The sequence below is a fragment of the Lygodium microphyllum genome, chromosome 9, assembly GCF_053477565.2.
Source record: "Lygodium microphyllum isolate KBCC chromosome 9, Lygodium_microphyllum_v1.1.10, whole genome shotgun sequence".
Taxonomy (NCBI): domain Eukaryota; kingdom Viridiplantae; phylum Streptophyta; class Polypodiopsida; order Schizaeales; family Lygodiaceae; genus Lygodium; species Lygodium microphyllum.
This window is the reverse complement of record NC_141143.1, coordinates 63,378,692-63,397,485: the sequence shown is the minus strand read 5'-3', so window position 1 is coordinate 63,397,485 and position 18,794 is coordinate 63,378,692. Positions and strand designations below refer to the sequence as shown.

General features: G+C 39.2%; 1 protein-coding gene across 1 annotated transcript; it reads right to left on the bottom strand.

The window, feature by feature from the left end:
- Positions 1-5,414: 5,414 nt before the first annotated feature.
- On the bottom strand, positions 5,415-8,918 carry LOC148031105 (ACT domain-containing protein ACR4-like). Its single transcript, XM_087684635.1, has 7 exons — positions 8,730-8,918; positions 8,475-8,520; positions 8,245-8,359; positions 8,063-8,130; positions 7,111-7,704; positions 6,905-7,009; positions 5,415-6,619 (listed from the first exon to the last, which is right to left on the bottom strand). Exons 1-7 carry the CDS (start codon positions 8,792-8,794, stop codon positions 6,269-6,271), a joined length of 1,344 nt encoding a protein of 447 aa, XP_087540761.1. The 5' UTR covers positions 8,795-8,918; the 3' UTR covers positions 5,415-6,268.
- Positions 8,919-18,794: the final 9,876 nt, after the last annotated feature.

The window sequence follows — 18,794 nt, the reverse complement described above, 5'->3', positions numbered from 1 at the left end:
CAGTCCATACATATATACTTGCTATAATAAATTTTAGATTTCAGTAAAAGAGAGCTAACAATGCCAAAATCGAATCCCAACGCAATCAGGTCTTGACCAAAGCTGACATCATGCGGGCATAGCATAAGCATACGACAGTCAATAAGCATGAATCCAATACCCAAGTATGTCATACAAACATCTGCCAGTGAGTAGGCACACCCCCCAAGCAACAGGGCAAAGTGTTACTGCCACTATCAAAACTTGACACAAGTAGGTGTCAATTCACAAAGATACGGATCCAAAATTGAGACTTAGCTCATAAGTATAGTGGACCAAGACATATGATGTATCATCCCAAAAGGTAAGAAATCCCAAAGTTTCAAGTATCTGTAACTGCTCAATAGCATGTAACGGCTCAATGCATAAAAGTATCGCATGCTCAATGTCTGATAGGCATTCAAGAATGCTTCCACTGGCACAAAAGCCGTATGTACGAGCTCAAGAGCTCAAGCCAAGGCAAGACACAGTGCCAATGACATAAATCCAAGACAATACATCAATAGTACATCCCAAACATATAGGCGGTAGAGCATCCGTACGTAGCATCCATAAGCATGTAAGACATCAAATACATCCCAATCCAAACTCTGACAAGCCAAGTAACATCCAAGACTACTCCAGATAATCCAAAATGCATCCAAGGTGGAGCTTCAATGAGCACTCAAGCTCAACGTATGCATAGGGTAATCAACCGTGACATAAGCATCAAGCCGTAGACAACCGGTATGCATAAACCCAAGAAGCATCACTATCAAAGCATATACCAATGTCAATAAGTGCAGGCTGAAATAAGCTCAAGCTTCCAAAAGCATCTGGATTCAATGACAAGCTCAAAGTCGTCCCTCGATGATCAACACATCATAGCATAACCCAAGACATACATCCGGAACCAATAGGCATATGTCAAAGCATGAAAGATAGCTTCAGTCCAAGAGTATTCAGCATACATTTACTATTATAAACTATGTATTTCTAGCCCGAAAATCAGGCCAAAATCATAGCATTACATGTAGCTTCAATCCCCCAATCAATCGAGATGCAATAGACATCAAACCGGTTATGTAGTCATGCCCAAACAAGAATAGGCATACAAATACATGCTGTCTCAGACCTGAAATCTATTGCAAAAGATTCTATCATCAGAATTTGGCAAATCGGACATCACCATCACGTTCGGAGCATGCCAAAATCCCAACTTAGACTCTTATCGTTCTTGAATCGGATTCCGACCGTGAGATATGACAAAAAGAGTGATTTTTGGGCTAGATTTTGAAACAAGCGCAAAAAAAAACGTGAGCTGGCTAGGGGGATCTGTTGTCCCACATGTCAACAATGGAGCCCAAAGGGGGCACAAATGAGGGCCAAAGAAGGCCTACACCAAGCCTCAGCAAGCCTTGATAGGTTGGAAGCAGGATCCAAGTGAAGGAAGCTCCAAGAGGTGTGAGCTATGGCTGCCCACAACTTGTTTACAACCTGTGAGACCTGAGAACTGAAGTAAACCCTGAAGAAAATTATCAAATACCTCTAATGTAATGCCTTGAAGGTGCCCAACAATGCCAGGAAGGTGCTCGAGAAGCCGAGGAGTAACGAGAGCTCAAAGAAGTCAGATATGGTTGTCGGGAAGGAGACCCAATGCAAGTAGGGAGTCGATGGGATGCTAAGAATGTCACGAACCAAGCTCAAGAGTCAAAAGCAAAGCTCTGATACCAATTGAAAGGGAGCGACGGATCGAAAGTTGGACTCGAGAGCTATGGCGGGAGAGCAAGAGCAAGAAAGGGAGAGACTAGAAATGGAAACTCCAACAGTCACAATGTGTAACCGAGCCTTCCTTTATTCAAACTGTCGCTAAAAGAATAAAGAATAAAGTGACGGTGACGAGCGCCCGCCACCTGCAGTGTACAACGGCAGTGGCTATCAGTGTAGTAATACACGGGCGGCTAGGCAAAGGCGCCTTTATCCCCAACATTTATTTGTAAGAAAAGTTTTTTGTTACTATGGATTTAGCATTCCCATTTGCAAAACTAATTTTCATGGTTTATGTATATTGGATTACGGAATGTATATGGATCTACAAAAGGTGAAATTAGATCAAAAAAATGTGATATGTAGATGCATAAAATGCAAAACTAAATTCAATATGAGGGGAAGACCAAGTTTTTTGTTGCTATGATTTTAAAATTTCATATTTCTATCTCATGTACTTTGCCACGTAGTATTGCTCGGTTTCTTCATCTCACTTGAAAAAAGGGAAGACTCCATACACCTTGTCAATGTCAAGTTTAAAGAAGATGAAAACTTTTTTGGAGTCATGGGCATATTTCATTCCTCCCAAAGAGTTATGATTTCATACCTACCCTTGATGAATCCTCTTTGCTTCCTTCTAATCCATTGATCCAAGTGACTGGAGATTCTTCTTGCTAGTGCTTTGATAAAGATTTTGCATGAAAAGTTTGGCCTCTAGCTGTGTAAGAGGGTTTTGTCATCCCTCTTGTGTATAAGTTTGATAACTCTTAGATTCAAGCAATGTGGGAGAGCTCCATAGTAAAGGGATTATTTTCCAATTGCAAGCAATGGGTGTAGAAGGTAGTCCTTGAATTCTTGGAAAATTTCATTAGGTAGCCCATCATGGCCAAGGGTTCTAACTTTTTAAAGCTCATCTATCAATTAATTCAAAGATAGTTAGATCCTGCTCTAGAATAGCAACGATGGCTAAGGGGTTTGACTTCAAATCTACATGTGGCAATTTTAGCTCTACTTTTATCCTCATTTTGTATCCTTCTTCTTCTTAATGAGATTAAACATTTCTTTGGTGGGCTTTTCAATTTTTCTGACCTGCCATGTTTTAATAAACATGATAAATTTCTTAGGCTGTAGCTCTTCTTGCTTTTTCAGTTGCATTGTTAATTTGAGCAATTCTTCTTAGGAAGCTAGGTTACCTAGTTAATTTTCATTTTCTAGAATCAAACATTCAACATATGTTTATGATCTAATGGATCTCTTACGGGATATAGATCAATTCTTAATGCTTCTAAGAATGTCCTCGATTTGTCTAACAACCTACTACCATGCAACAAGGGACATCAATGAAGAGAATAAACAACCCCAAATATTGTGAACATTTGTTTTAATACTTTCCATTTTAAACAACCTAGGATCTACATAGAATTGTCCAACCCTAAATATGTTGTTATGGTTAAACATGGATAATTGGATAAATACTAGTTAGAGAAAGTTATGTCTTTGAAGACCTTGAGGCATGCACTCACATGTGAGAGGCGAGGATTCCAAAAGACAAGTAGGCCCTATGAAATCTAGCTTCTCTAAGAGCAATACCATTTTGTTTATTTGACCAAGTGAAAAAAATTTCAATCTACTTCGACCAAGTTGTGTTCAACCTCAACCTTATACCACGAGTCCTCTTTACCCAATATGATTTGACCTTTTTTGAGAAATATGTACTGAAGAGATTCCACCATATCACAAGTCTCTAATTAATATTTGTGGGACATTTAAAACATTGTGAGGAGTTATTCTTTTGCTTTGTACACAATAACTACCCCATTGATTACTTAAATGTCTACATATCTATGTGAACAAGTTCGCAATTTTGAAGTGTACCTTGTTCTCATTGCACTTTACTTTTACTTTTTTGGTTGGTAAAAATTTCCATGTACAATCTAAGAAGATACTTTTTACATTCCTATCAAGGTCATCACAACAATTTTAACTTATTGCAAACATATAAACTTGGAGGATAAAGAGTTTTGTGCCATTGAAATTTTTTATGGCCTTGGCTCTTACAAGGTTTAATAGACACTTGTTCTTGAATGAGATTATCTTTATTGTAGAATACGTTAAGAACCTTAATAGTGTCACTCATTGATTTGCCAAAGTTACTTTATTAGCTCCAAAAATTATATAAAATACTTTTAAAATAAAAAACTCAATATTGGACTCGTTCAATTCCTCCTAGTGTCCCCTACATTCTCATATATTCAAATCTCAAGAGAATTGCAAAATGTGAAACTCCCCATCGAAAATACATATTTTCAGTTGGGTGTCCTATGGTTGGTCCCCCTTACCCTAGTGGTGATGGGGGAGTCTCTCTTAGTTTTGGGTGGAGTTGGTGGAGCAGCTCTAATGATCTAAGAGTGCAGCCACACATACACCTACCAGACATTTTAAATGTCGAGCAGGTCAATTTTCTATCGTCCAGCATGCCCTTTTTCTCTTCTACCTACTGTAATTATAGTCACCGTTACGTTCAAATGTGCTCTAAATCTCTTGACTCTTGGGAAAAGGACACTTGGAATAAGAATTGGAGAGAGATATGCTTGCTATCTTTTTACACGTGGCGGAGCTTAGCTTGCAAAAGGAGCGCCCCCCCCCTTTCAAGCTTTGAAAAACGAGGGCCTGAATTTTCAATGCTCCTTTTCTGTTGGCATGTCTTCACGTATTGCGTATTTTCCCATGTTCCAGGATCCGCGTGCAAGCCTTTTTAATGTTCCTTTTTCTGCCGACTCGCGACTCGCGAGAGAGCAGCGAGCAGATTCTCATAAGCTTTATTTAATATTTAGAATTATGTTTATTTGTTCGTCCCGTCCTCTTTCGGGTGGCTAATTGTGGCTATGGTCCAAGGACAAGAAACAATGGAGTGAGAGGACTCTTCCTTCTGAATTGGTTGGCATGGCTTTCATTCATCCCCGTTCATTTATCAGCACCATGCGCTTGCAAGCTAAGCTGTCTGTTGTAATGCTAATATAAAGGGCCTGCCTTGATAGAAAAGTCGGTTTGATCAGTCAGTCCATGACATGAGGGTTGCGTCATGGCCCTACCTTGGAATGAAGATTAGGTTGCCTTAACCAACCAACTGATCAGATGGAGCTCTTCTACCTTGACTTAAATAAAAGATCAAGTTGCCTTAACCAAACAATTTATATCACATGGACCACTGTATTGCAAGGGTCAACTTTTATCACTGTATTGCAAGTCAACCCCCAGGTAGAAATTTGAACCCAATTGTAACTACAGTACCACACTAACTCGCTAATTCTCCCCAAAAAGTCCGATTGGGAATAAATGAAGGAACTACCGGTTTGGTAGGCAAGAAATTAAAGATGGATAGCAACACCTTAATAGTCACCTGAATTCCACAATCAACACACGCCATTGGACCAAGTCCCATACCAAAAGAACAAAGCTCAGCCTGTGTTTTTGTGGAGTGCTTCCAGACATCTGTGGGAGGCAACTTGTGCTTATTCACAGTTTTACTTTCTGTTACCCCCAAGGCATTTCTGTGTCATTGGACCGAAATCCTTTTGCTTTAAGATTATCTTACTACTAATTCTTATACCTAGAGATTATGTGACTAACAGCAAAATGGCAACATTTAAAGGTCCGGAGACAAGGACAATATTTTCCTGTGGCGTAGAGCCCTACTTCATGAAGTGTCTGTGGACATCTACACAATACAACAAAGGAGGTAGAATCACATGAATTGTCTCTTATCTGTACACCAGGAAACCAGGACTTGGGAAGCAGGGTTGCACTCAAATTTCAATGTTGAAAATGAGATAATTGTTTAATTAGGACTTCGGTGTAGCCATGTTTTGACATATTTACAACAGGGAGATCATACCCATGACAAGAGTAAGCTGGCTATGTTTTAGAGTGACGCCCAGAATTGAATAGAGATACTCTGTAAACCGATCCCTGAGTAAGTAAAATTTCTGTACAGAAGAGGGTTGCAGCCTGCATGTAAGAAGATCGAGAATTTTTCATCATCATCTCAGGCCGATAATTGGGGACGTGTCTATAAACCCTATATCTCCAAGGGCTCTCACCATGTGTCTAACAGTGTAACTTTTTCTCTTTACTCCTCCATATGGTATGGTATCCCCCACCCTTAACAATCTGATGGGCCAAATTAATATAGGATCATTAGTCCTCTGTGCATCTTGAATTGTAGACAACCAGCAATATGGATCCTCTCAAGGTACAGTATAAAGCCAAATTGGCACCATTTGCATCAGTATGTCTAGATTAGTGTGTGTGACCAGTGCAAAGCTTTTATATACAAGTTCCTTCATACTGCTTGACAGCTTTAATGCCACTTAATCTTGGGAAATGGGGAATTTGTGGTTCCTTTGATCCTTGATGTGTGATAAGCCTCTCCAATTTGCTTGGTTGAAGAGAAAGGGTGGCAATGAGCAAGCATGTTGTGCTGTTAAGAGTAGGATTTGATCAAACCCAAGTTATAGAGAACTTGAGAGGATCTTCCAAACAAGTTTCCAAGTGAGAACTTGGACCTCCCTTCTCTTGGGGGAGATGCACAGGAGCAGAGAGGCACTTCTGTTACACTAAGCACCGTCTGCCCAATCTCCCTCCTTACTGCCTCAATTACCTTGAGGTCAACACGATTGCCAGCCGTGTCAGTAACATAGAACACAGTGGTGGCACTATTCCCAATTGTTGATACATCTGCCCTTGTTACTGAAAGACCATGCTCCCGGAAAATGCGAGTCACATCCGACAGGAGACCAACTCGGTCACTAGTGCACAACTCAAGTCTCAAGCCCTGGCACAAAGAGAAATAGTGTGAGTACACAGATTGGCCCATGCTAAGCAACAAAGCTCAAATAAAAGCTCCAAGGGCATCCCCCACAGGGGCGGGAGATGGGATGGTGAGTACTTTGACACAACTTGAATGGGCCTCGACTAAGGGATAGACAGCACTGACCAACCCATGCTCTTCAGAGTTAAAATTTTGCAAAAACAATCCATAGACGTTTAGGAGCCACTTTGCAACTAGCAGAAGCCAGTTTGGCATATCCTTGAGAGGACTGCTGGCTGTTATACTTACTTCAGAAACACGGCGTTCAATGGCTGCTCGCAGACACTGAATGACTCTCCTCCTTTCAGCATTAGAATTGAGAGTGCAGCCATCAATATGCCGGATATAGTACTCCTGTATGATTGGTTAAAGGTTAGTTATGAAGTACCAAAACCACAGCAAGTTATTTCAAAACCCGATCTCAAGTTTAATTTAATAAGGAGAAAGTACCGTACCTGGAATGCTCTCTGGCCATCAGTATCAATCGTAGCATGGAAGACTACATACTGCATATCAGTCAATGTGCAAACAGTATCAAACACAAGCTTGGGACGATTTCGGCACTCAATGTTTACTACAGAGTAGCCCTTCTCATCACAATTCTCCACTGTAATCTTGCCATTCATGTCCCAATCATCATCCTCATCATCACGTTCATAGTCTCTGTCAGCAAACATCATCTGGTGTAGACGGCGTTCAATGTGAGTGACACCAGTAGCAAAGTCTGTGCGTGCTCCTTTGGCATTCTTGTCCGATCCCTTGAGGACATTGCAGAGGGACTCCCTAATGCGAGAAAGCTTGTCTTCATCCTGAATCGGGCCACCTGTGGCCTCATCTGTTACTGAGAGGAGGCAGGCAACTCGTCTATTATGTGTCCACAACTCAGCAGCCACAACATTGCACCGCATCTCAGCCAAAAGAGCAGTGATCTCTGACATAAGGCCAGCCCTGTCTGTGCCTGTCAGCTCAATAGCTGTGTGCTGTACCGCTGGACCTGAATGACACACTCCCACTCTTTTCCTCGAGAACTCATGGCTGGTGCTGATACTCTGGCAAAGAAATCAAGCATACCATAAGAGAGGAAAATGGATAGAACACAAGGTTATAGAAATGCAAAGCCAAAGATGCTGTGCACATGACCCCTTACGTGACCTGCTAATATCTAAGCTTCTGAAGCCGAATGCAGAGGCATGATCGTGATAGGAAGCAATCCTAAACCAAAGCAGAGCTAGAACGGCTTTCAGGGTACAGCTGCTGAACTTAATGCCTAGGTACGACCTCACGCCTGCTAAAACTATGAGGTCAAGATTTCTTGGACCACACAAAATCCCCCATCAGCCGTAGCTTACTCTCCTGTGTAGCAATGAAACGAGAGCTTTAGTGTAGAGATAAGTTTCCTGTGCACACCTTCTCAATATAGGCTATGGTGTCCTCGTTGGTCACTTTGTTTCCAACCGGATCCGTGACATGGAAAACTGCAAGAGACAAATATAGCCAAAAACACTCTTAGCACTCGCCTTATCATGATCAATTTTGCAGCTGAAACAAAGAGAACGGTGAATCTGGACGTTGTTAGCAGGCCCCCGTACCATCCATGAACCAGCCGCCATCTGAAGAGATGTATGCCTTGTGGATTTGGAGGCCGAGATCTGCAAGGATTTGCACTACCTCCAGGAGGATGCCATGTCGGTTGGAGCTGTCCACCTGCAGAAATGGTTAAATAACAGAGAATGAGGCCAAGAAACAGCAAAACATAGAAACAAGGTAAGGATTTTTATTTTTATTGCACAGCGGTGAAAGATTCGTCACGTTTTTGTACCTTGATGAGAGTGGCCGTCTCAGAGGAGATGTTATTGACCTCAACTCTGCAGAAAACAGGGGGTTAGCAGGATTAGAAAAGGCAATGTTTGGCTTAAGGGACGAGAGACAGATACATAAAATCAGAGAGAGAGGATGATCAGGCAATGTTTGGCCTAAGCGACGAGAGATAGACACATGAAATCAGAGAGACAGGATCAGGCAATGTTTAGCTGTGCGGAGAGAGAGAGAGAGATGTATAATTGAGTAGCTGTACCTGGGAGGATTCATTCTCCAGACGAATTTCTCATACTCGCCAAACTCAGCTTGACAGGAATCCATGGCGAGAGCTCGATTGAGGGGGGAAGGGGGCCAGGCAGAGGAGGATGACTGGTGGAATGTGGAGCTCAGAAGTGAAAGGAGTTGTAAGGGGGGTATAGAGAGAGAGAGAGAGAGAGAGAGAGAGAGAGAGAGAGGGGGGGCGTGGGGGGGGGCAGAATCGAGTGTTGCTGCTAGAGGAGGGAAGAAGAAGATGATGATTATGATGATGAAGATGAGGAAGATAAAGAAGCGGAACGGCAATCAGGAGAGAGGAAAATCCCCCAGGAGAGAGAAATGTTTTTTAAAAACATTTAATTACACATTACGTAAGTAAATGTGCCGTGCGCGCCCATAACACACGTTTATTGATAGCTTATAAATGTTGGTATATATACAAAACTCAAATATCTTTGTATTTTGTAAAATATCTGTTGGCAACATTTATGTGCCTTTTATTTAAAAAGCTTCCCCAGAAAAGGGGAAAACAAAAATCACGGCCTCTCTCCAAACGCGAACGGTGTTTTAATTTTTAGGACAAGCCGACTCCCGCCGACTTGATGTCGCCCGGGGCCCCGACATGCCCCAACTACCGCCATCAACGGGTTTTCCCGCCCATCCGCGACCGGCGATAGCCGGTCGGCCCCTGACGGCGCTGGGCCCCACGCCGGTGTTTCTCCCGCTTCGACGGCCGGCTGCCCGACCAACCGCCTTCTGGCGCTCGTTCACCCGCCTGGTGGGCACCAGCCTCTCTCGTGTGCTTTAGTTTATTGATTAATAAAGTTAATTGGGACGAGTTGCCACTTGCCATATGTGTGTGTGTGTTTTGGTTTGTGGTCCCCCAACGCCCGCCGTCCTTTGGACAGCTCACGTGCCTGTCCCACGCGGCCCTTCACGCCAGCACATGACCGGTGGACCGCCATTTAAATTCTCCGTTTCTTTCTTCGTAGAATCGTTAAAATAGGAATTACAATTTTCTCTCATATAACACTTTACCCCTCTAGACCGCTAGGACCTTCTCTCATATAACACTTTCCCCCTCTAGACCCCTAGGGCCTGTTCTCATAGGCGTTTTTCCTAAGGTTTTCTGAGAAAACTGGGAACCCCTCCAAGCCAAGATTTCATTGAAAAACCAGCGGTTTTCCAAGTAACGCCCAAAGGAGTATGTTTCTCCCAAAAACCATTTTCAAAATCAAGTGCACCAAGTGGACCCGTCCTCGATATGCCAAAAATAGGAGTTGCACTTTTGACTACAGTTTATTCTAACTTCTTATTAAAAGGGGGTTTTGGAAAAAGAGTTGGTCCCAGAGATTAATGTTCGTGGTAAGTTGCTCTAAGAGCCTCACTTCGTTGCACCAAGGTTAGTGACAGAAACAAGAACACAGCAATTGTCATCTCCATAATTGGTCACTTGAGGGAAGCTTAGGCACAATAGGAGAGAGTGATGGCTACATGATTGTATCCACATGTTGCGTTCATTAAATCTCTTAACTTTGAGATTACACCTCACTTTGTTAATAATAGTCAAAATCATGAGAGATTAACTTAAATATACTAACCCCAATACCCCTTTAGGCCAACCAAGCAATAGCAAGATGAACTCAGCACATACTGGCCTCTTGTGCGGCCAAAGGCTCTAAGATCACCTTCACATAAACTCTTTAGGCCAACTTATTCAAAAATGATGAAGTTCACCCATTCAGTATACACCTTTGCTCTAGAAAATACCCAGAGAACTTTTGTCTACCTTGGGGAAATATTTTGATGCAAAGGGCATAAAATCTAGCCCCTATAGTGGTTGGAGGGGGTCAATTCCATCAAGAATCTCTACTCAAAAGAGTTTGCTTTTCATTTCAAGGAGAATGTTTGCTACATCATACTTTGAAGTCTCCAAACAAGCACCATCCTGAAGCTTTTGAAGTTGATCAGCATCTCTTTTAGCCTATACACGCAGAAGTCATTCCTAAAGCCATGAATTGAGTCTAAACTTAACTTGTCAAATACCATCTTATTTTTGCATATCCATATATTCCACATATATAGACTTCTCAACCAGTTCTAGACAATTGGTGGGAAGCCATAGATTTCCCTCAGAAGTATCTCCTTCCAAGTCAATCTAGTTGGATGATATGGCATGAGGAGGACCTACAACAAGCAAAAAATGTTAGTATTTTGAGTACAATTATAAAAGAGGTGAGGGATAGATTCTACCTTAAGGTTGCTCCTGGGGCACATCCCATTACTCAAGCCTGCTTTCAAAGCCCTCTCATTAGTCCACAAACCTTGGAGAGTAGCTAGCCACATTAGACAATACATTTTGGGGTGTATGACTATTGACCATAGATTGTTGAACCTATATTCCCACTGGTTTTGGAGTCCAATTAATATGCCATTTATCGTTAAGTCTACCACATAGCTATTTATTGCTAGATGAAATGTCTAGGAGGGGAAGTAAGGGTTTATTACCTATTAAACAAACTCCCTTATGGCTAAAGGAAAGGCTCAAGCTTATAGCATCTGAGAGATGGGGACTGCACAATGATGTTCTACTTTTAATTTTCAAGCTATGTAATTTTCTCTCTTTATAATATAATTTTCAAGCTTCCTTCTAAGTAGTAGTAGTAATAATAATAATAATAATAAAATCTAGCCCCTCTAAAATAGTTGCTCTTTTCCTCAAGGAGCCTTTCCATCAAGCTTCCACTGCCTATCAAGAGCAAGTTTTTTGTTTCCATAGCTGAAATTACATACATGTTTTTTCATAACTTAAAGTAGTGCTAAATGGTTTTTTACCACCCGTGTAATTGGCTTGACCTACTTTTTTAAAGGACATAAAGTGGTGCATGAGAAGTCATCAAGTTAATATCAAACCAAAAATTGTTAATAGCTCCTACTAGCTATGATAGTAAATTGTCTAAGATGACTCTTCCTAAACACAAGTTTGAATGTTTGCCATCGCAGGATAGTTTGGGAAAAGGATTGGTTCCTTGAAACTACTAATGATATTAATGTCCAATCTGTATAGGTTTGTCTCAACCAGTATAAATTGCATTTTTTAAAACTTCACAAGAATAATTAATAGGGCACCCATAAGTATCATGTGAATTGAAGGGGTATTTAGAAAATACTATGCACTAGCTTGAATGCTCAAGGGGGTGCACTTATAAGAAATTGTAAATATCATGTGTGTTGAAGAAGTGTTTAGAAAATAACTTAAAACATGTTTTAATGATAAAATGGCCTCGGGTCTTATTTGAAACTATGATAAGAGCCCCTTGAAATGAGGCCAACGTAGCTTGCTCCATCTTGGTAGCAATTACATTTGAAATGGTATTCTAACAAAACATCTTCAAGCCACAATCTCCAAGCTTAACCAATAGAAGTTTGAAATAGTATTCTAACAAAACATAATTGGGCCATAATCTCCAAGCTCAACCAATTCCAAGTGTATTCTTAGATTGTGCAACTTTGTTATCCTAACATAACATAATGACTCTATATTTTGGATTGAAGACCTTCTTGAGATTTTCAATCCTAGTTTAGTAAGCAATTTGATAATGAATGTCAATTTTTAATGCACACAATTTGATAAAAGACCTCCATGTCATCTTCAAAACTACATTGTGTTGTTCTAATATTATAACAATATGAGTTATATTGTTCTAATTTTAGAGAAAGGTAATTAGGAAAGAATCGCTTTTTGCTCATGAACTACTTCCATTGAATGTGAAGTGAAAGTAGAAAGAAATTTAAAAATGAACAATTTTTTTGAAGACACTTCAAACCACCTTCAAATGGAGTAAGAGTGTTGCTCTTTATTACTTGGCTTATGAGAGGTGTTTGCTTTCTAGTGATCAACTAGATGTGTGCAACAACCTTGAGACATTCCAAGTGGCAAAACAACAAAGTTGTATCTTTTTAAAAAAGGAGCAAAAAATCACTTCACTTGGTTTATGCAATTTTTAGTTCACCCTCATGTTAAATATAGAGCACATTGTACCTATGCTAAAGTACAAATATCGCTAAGTTCCCATATGATTATTAACTTTGGGGTTTGTCTATAATACCTAGATGGAAGGGAGCGTATGTTTGTTGTTGAGACTTTTGGCATAAACATTTCATGTCAGATACAACACAACAAGGTAGTGAGAAGGGTGGACTGCTTTAAAAAATTGCAATGTGTCCTTTTTGTACACATGCAAATGCTCCAACCCTTAGCATTCAACTTGTTTCAAAAATGCCAATATCTTGGATCCCTTTGGATTGTTCTTTTCATTTTGTATGTTTGTTTGAATGGAGAGAGGCCAAAAGGAGAAAAGCACCTAGGTCTCCCACCAACAAGGAATAAGTTAAAGATCAAGGGCTGCCCTCAACCTTGACGTGCCCTTGGAGATAGGAATCCCAACCCCTCTCTTCTTGTGCCACGTGGCCCCAAGCCCTTCATTCCTTCCTTTCAAGCCAAGCCACTTCAAGCCGCGCAAACCCTCCCTGAAAACACCTTCACACACAAGTCACCATTGTGAGGACTTGTACTCCTTTTCCTTTTTTCCTTGCTCCTTGTACCGCAAGCATGTAATTAACAAATCTTCTAGCTCAATTCCATGTTGGGAAACAACTATAGAACCATATCAAACATCATGCATCACCTCTCAACCATTATGCTTCCATTTCAAAGATGGAAAACTTTCACCAACTCAGAAGAGCACTTTATGCATTAGTTCATCCATATTCTCGAAGCTTTGGTGGAAAAACACACTTTACCTAGCGTAAGTAAAAATGTGTGACTTTTCCTCACATCATGTAACTAACACTTCATCATGTGCTCAAAAGTTTGTAGCACTAAATAAAGATAATTCTCCAAGTCACATAGCATTTTTATTGTCATATTTTCCCTCATTTATTGATGCATGAACTCTAGGTACTAGGGTAGTCGCCTCCTTTGAAAGTTAAAACCTTATTCGTGGCATCTTCTTCCTTGGTGATCAACCCTTCTTCTCTCATCCCCCTATGCCTCTTGCCTTTGAATCTTCTTTTGACTTTCCAAGCAACTTTTTATCATCATTCAAACTACCATCACTAACTCTTTGTCCACACTCGATTCCACAAATGCATTTAAATTCCCGAGAAGCTTTTTCATGCCTTCCACTTAGCTAAATGCAATAGCAAGGCTGCTTATAAGTGGGCACCCAGCTTTGTGTCTTAGCAAAAGGTAGACCCAAAAAAAAAAAAAACAACAACAATTAGTACTAGAATTAACCTTTTGTAGGGATGTGAAATCGAAAGGAAAGACATATTGACATATAGTTTTGGTTGAATGCTTCATCTTTTGGGTGAACTTGAGAAGCAAGGCACAGCAATACCTTCAACTAGTAAATGTGAATGTGCGGAAGACATGTAGTCATGACATGTAAAGGTAGAACAAATAACCACGTGCATGTGATTATGAATAATATCTTGAAGGCCATCAAATATTAAAGTGTATTCATATTGCTTCAATTATTTTAACCCCTTATAATCCCATCTATCTACTTAGCCTTTATATGATTCTACAAATGCCCTAACCAATACTTAATGTAAGGTTTTAAGAAATGGAACCACGTCTCTTTTCAATCAATATGTCATGACACCTCATACTATTGAATGATTACTTTGGCCTTATAAATGTACTTCATAATAAGATTTCACCACAATACTCTTACTTTCAAGAAAACGTTTTAGGAATTTGTTATTTAAGCAATTATAAGGGGTTCATGCGACTATTGAAAACAAGGATCACACATCAAACCAACATCTTTAAATTAGAACCTATCACCTTCTAGCCCTATGAATTGCATGTTTATATATTGAATTTATTACTGGAAGCCTTGCCTCAACATGAAGCTAAGTCGCATACTCATCTAAAACTATCATTAATTGAAGTTTAATCACCAACTAAAACCCCGCAACTTTCAATGCAAAGGCTAAATAATTGTGTCAATGCATTGACAATTTTTGCATATGAAGTTGAGAAGGGAAAACAACATCATCGTGTTCTTATATAATTATGCAAGCTTGATTAAGTTATGAACAAACCTTTATATTCTATCAATGTCTTTAAAACCAACTTTACTAATTTAGCAAGTCTGCTCATGCATTTATGCAATGAAACATTTGAGCTTTATGAGACACATCATTATTGACCTTTGAAAATGTGTTTGCATTTAAAAATCATTGTCACAAAGAGCTCGATAATGTATTATCACATAAGAGCTACAAGTCTTGCAAGTTGTCTCGATCTTCTTCACCTCAAGTTTGTCAACAACAAATATGTCACATTTCCTTGTATGGTGTGGATCCATTTATTACAAGTTTCTCTACTATGAAAGGTCTCCTTTGTACTTGCTTGCGTAGACTTTCTAATTTGTTTTGCAATTTTAGAGGGCACAAAGATAATGAAATAATAGGCTACTTGTATGTCATGTACTATAGCATAAATCTCTCAATCCCTAATTAACAAATGAAAACTGTAGCTCCAAGCTTGATTATTTTAACAAGAAACTCAAAGCTTGATTATTGAGAATCAAGTAGTTGCTCCCTCTACAAGGGGGATGACTCACAATATTCTAGCTTGAACACTTCTCAATCTATGAAATATTGATTTGTGATCATGCTTTGTAATCAATCTCAAGCAGTAGAAGAAGGGTAACTCTAATATTGACTATTTGATAGTTAGGGACGAGTCTTTTAAATCGCCTAATAGTGTATATAATGCTCATATATAACCCATTTACATATCGAATATCAAAGAATACCATATGGTTTACAAAATGAGTACAAAAGTAGCATAATAAATGACAAATATCATGAAGCTCCATTGAATTAATATTGCATTTTTTTTGTACTTATTGTTAAATGTCTAACCTCTAAGATATGTGAATAGTTATCCTTCAATTACTCTACACGTTTTCTTCCATGGTAGGGGATTGCTTATGACCTTTGAAGCATAATCGTGTCTAAATGTGCTACACAAAAATGATAAATATTATAAAGCTACACCTAAATATGATTGCACATTTCTTTTGTTTTCTATTAAATGTTTGACCTCTAACACATGCAAATAATTATTCATCATTGCTCTATAATTGTAGGTGACTTTTTATGCCCTTTTTGAGCTATAGCCATGCACATAATTAGCTTAATGAAATCAATGTCACAAATCTATCATAACTTTACAATCTTATTCTCAAGTAAAGGCTAGAATTATAATTATGACATTTGTGGGCAATAATCATGCACATAATTAGCTCAATCAGAAGAATCTCTCAAATCAATCATAACATTACAAGCCTATCCTCAAATATTGCTATCCACATATCCTTATATCCATTCATCTTTCCATTGGATCCATGCATTGACCTACATGCGCACACGCGCGCGTGTGTGTCTTTGTGAGCATTTTAAACATTTTTTTTGTTATTGTCAATCAATCACACAAACACATGCATGTGCATGCGCGGACATGGGCATGCTCACACACACACCCGTGCGCTTGTGCGCGCGCGCGCGCACACACACACACATTTATCTATAATTGCCTATTCATCCACACTCTTACATGTGCATGCATGTGTGTGCACGCACACACACATTCATCCATGTGTATTTATCCAACCATCCATGACCTAGTTACCTATTTCTCTCGCATCAGTATGCGTGTATTTATTTGTTATACTCACAAGTTTGTCCATCCACCCCCTATTTTTTGCATCACACTACATGGTATGCTTCTATTGGGATACTTTTCCATAACTTTTATGTGTGCTTGTGTATATACATCCTCATTTTGTATTACCTCAATGTCATGGTTGTCTTAATAGCATTAAGAGTACACAATATATCGATCACAAATTTTTAACAATAGCTAGAAAACATCAATAGCTATAGCTCCACAATATGTGCATCTTCTCGGCATTGTGCATAAAGCTCTTTCAATAAAACCTCCAAAAACATTACGAGTGTCGTACTGAGATGGCAAAAAACTAGGATGGGATTTAGAAACACAACTGACAAAGTGCTTTTGTAGGGTTTCAATGATTGAAATTGGATGTACACCTTATTGTGCCCAAAAGTGATTATACATGGCATTCTTAAATATTAAAACTTCTCATAAGCTAAGATGCCATGCCCTAATGTTTGGATTAAAGGTAGGGACAATCCCTTTAATTGACACTTTTGACAGTCACACTTATAAGGAATAAACTTGTAACTGTGAGATGCCACAAATATTTAATTGCTATTTCACAAACATATTCAAACTAAACATATAGACACACATATGCTCTTTTGTTTCATTACTCGTAGCCGATCAGAACCCTTTTGGTAATAGTATTGAGTTCTCTTCGAACCATACAAGCATGTCACCGCGCATACGGCTCTTTACCCCAACAACTTGTATATGCATAAACCAAGTCTCTTTAAGGTATTCGGAATCGGAATGTTGCCCCTCGTCCTGTTCTTCCTCTCGGGTCCTCCATTCCGGCATTAATAAATTTCCAGTCCAAGGTCTTACTCTTTAGTAGGTTGAGTCTCACCTGGACTCCCACCGCGAAGATCTTCAAATGTCTTTTCTCTTTTGGAACGGGCCTTACATATCACATGTAAAAGTTATGACATTTTTCTTATCATCACCAAAATGTGAAACATTTAGTAGCCATAATCTCTAAAAACTAATAGCCTTACATATATATCTGATTTCCAATGAGTTAACGCATAGAATTAGTTAAGTGCTTTGATTATGTGCGTCATTTACACAACACAATGGCATTTTGTATAATCTCTTCACTAATATGTTTGTCACATAGCTACATAAATTTTCATTAAGACAATGTTAATATGCCTAGTGCTTAAAATGGTGCTTTGACTTGATTACATACTTTCTTACATTTTCTTCGCTATAAAAGTGATTGAATTTCTTTAAACATGGACAAACCTTCTCATTCTCATTTAGTACCATCAAGTTTTAGACATGCACGGTCTTTGGAAGGTCATTTATTGTATAAATTGCCTCTATATGGCTACAAAATTTGGGAAGGCCTAGCTATAACAATCTCGAGTTACAAACCTTGCATAACAAAATATTGATAAATACAAGTTCATGTTAAAGGAGCATCAATAGACAGCGTTCAAATGTCTCAAAGGGTTCCCATGTGAAGAGAGATTCTTGCAATTTTAGTGGCTTTGTTGTATCATGAAGTGTTCTTACGCCATCATAAACCATTTGCTTTGTAAATGCATAAACTAAAGGGTTGTCATTGAAACCAAATGTCATTGTCATCTAAGTGAAAATTTGAAGGTCCTTTACAACACATCAATGTTTCCTTAGTCCCTTGGACATTCAAGTGGACTGAGATTAGCAATCTCTTGATAATGTCACGCAGATTTCAAAGATTGGTTGCTATATGTTAAATTTGGAAAAGTTGTGTACATTGCAATGTATGGTCTTACCTTAGGCTTGTAACATAGCATTACTAGTAATCTTCATACCTATAGCCACATATGGGGACATGTCATCATGTGCTATTCTTGAATTAGTTGGTGGCCTTAGAGTTTTTGTTGTTTGATTTTTAAAAATTGGACAAACCTTTATCGTTGATTGAAATGGGTGATTAGAGGTTTTGTTTAGACAATGCTTTTGTTTCTTCTTTCAATAGGGTATGTAAGAACACTGTTTGATCAAATTCTTGTTAACTCTTCAAGTCAACACGGGCACCATTAAATTCTTTGAGAGCATAAAAAGGACAATCCGGCTTATAGATTTGGATGGCATCTTTGGAAGGTGAAATCCCGAGGAAGGTATGGTGTGGAGGATGTGCGGTTTGTGGATATAATATGGTCAAAGTTCGAAGATTGTGTAATATATGGTTTGAACTTTAGAACTTGAAAGGCTGGAGGTAGGGAAAAGGGAGGGAAACAGGAGTAGGAGGCATGACAAAAGTTTCCTAATAGGAAAAAAGGAGTAGGAGGTGTGACAAAAGTTTCCTAATAA

Excerpts from the sequence above, each read along its gene's own strand:
- LOC148031105 (XM_087684635.1), bottom strand. The coding sequence starts at position 8,794 with ATGGATTCCTGTCAAGCTGAGTTTGGCGAGTATGAGAAATTCGTCTGG. Across the intron at positions 7,705-8,062 it reads CCATAGCCTATATTGAGAAG|AGTATCAGCACCAGCCATGA; the intron begins GTGTGCACAGGA and ends TTTCTTTGCCAG. Across the intron at positions 7,010-7,110 it reads ATGGCCAGAGAGCATTCCAG|GAGTACTATATCCGGCATAT; the intron begins GTACGGTACTTT and ends CCAATCATACAG.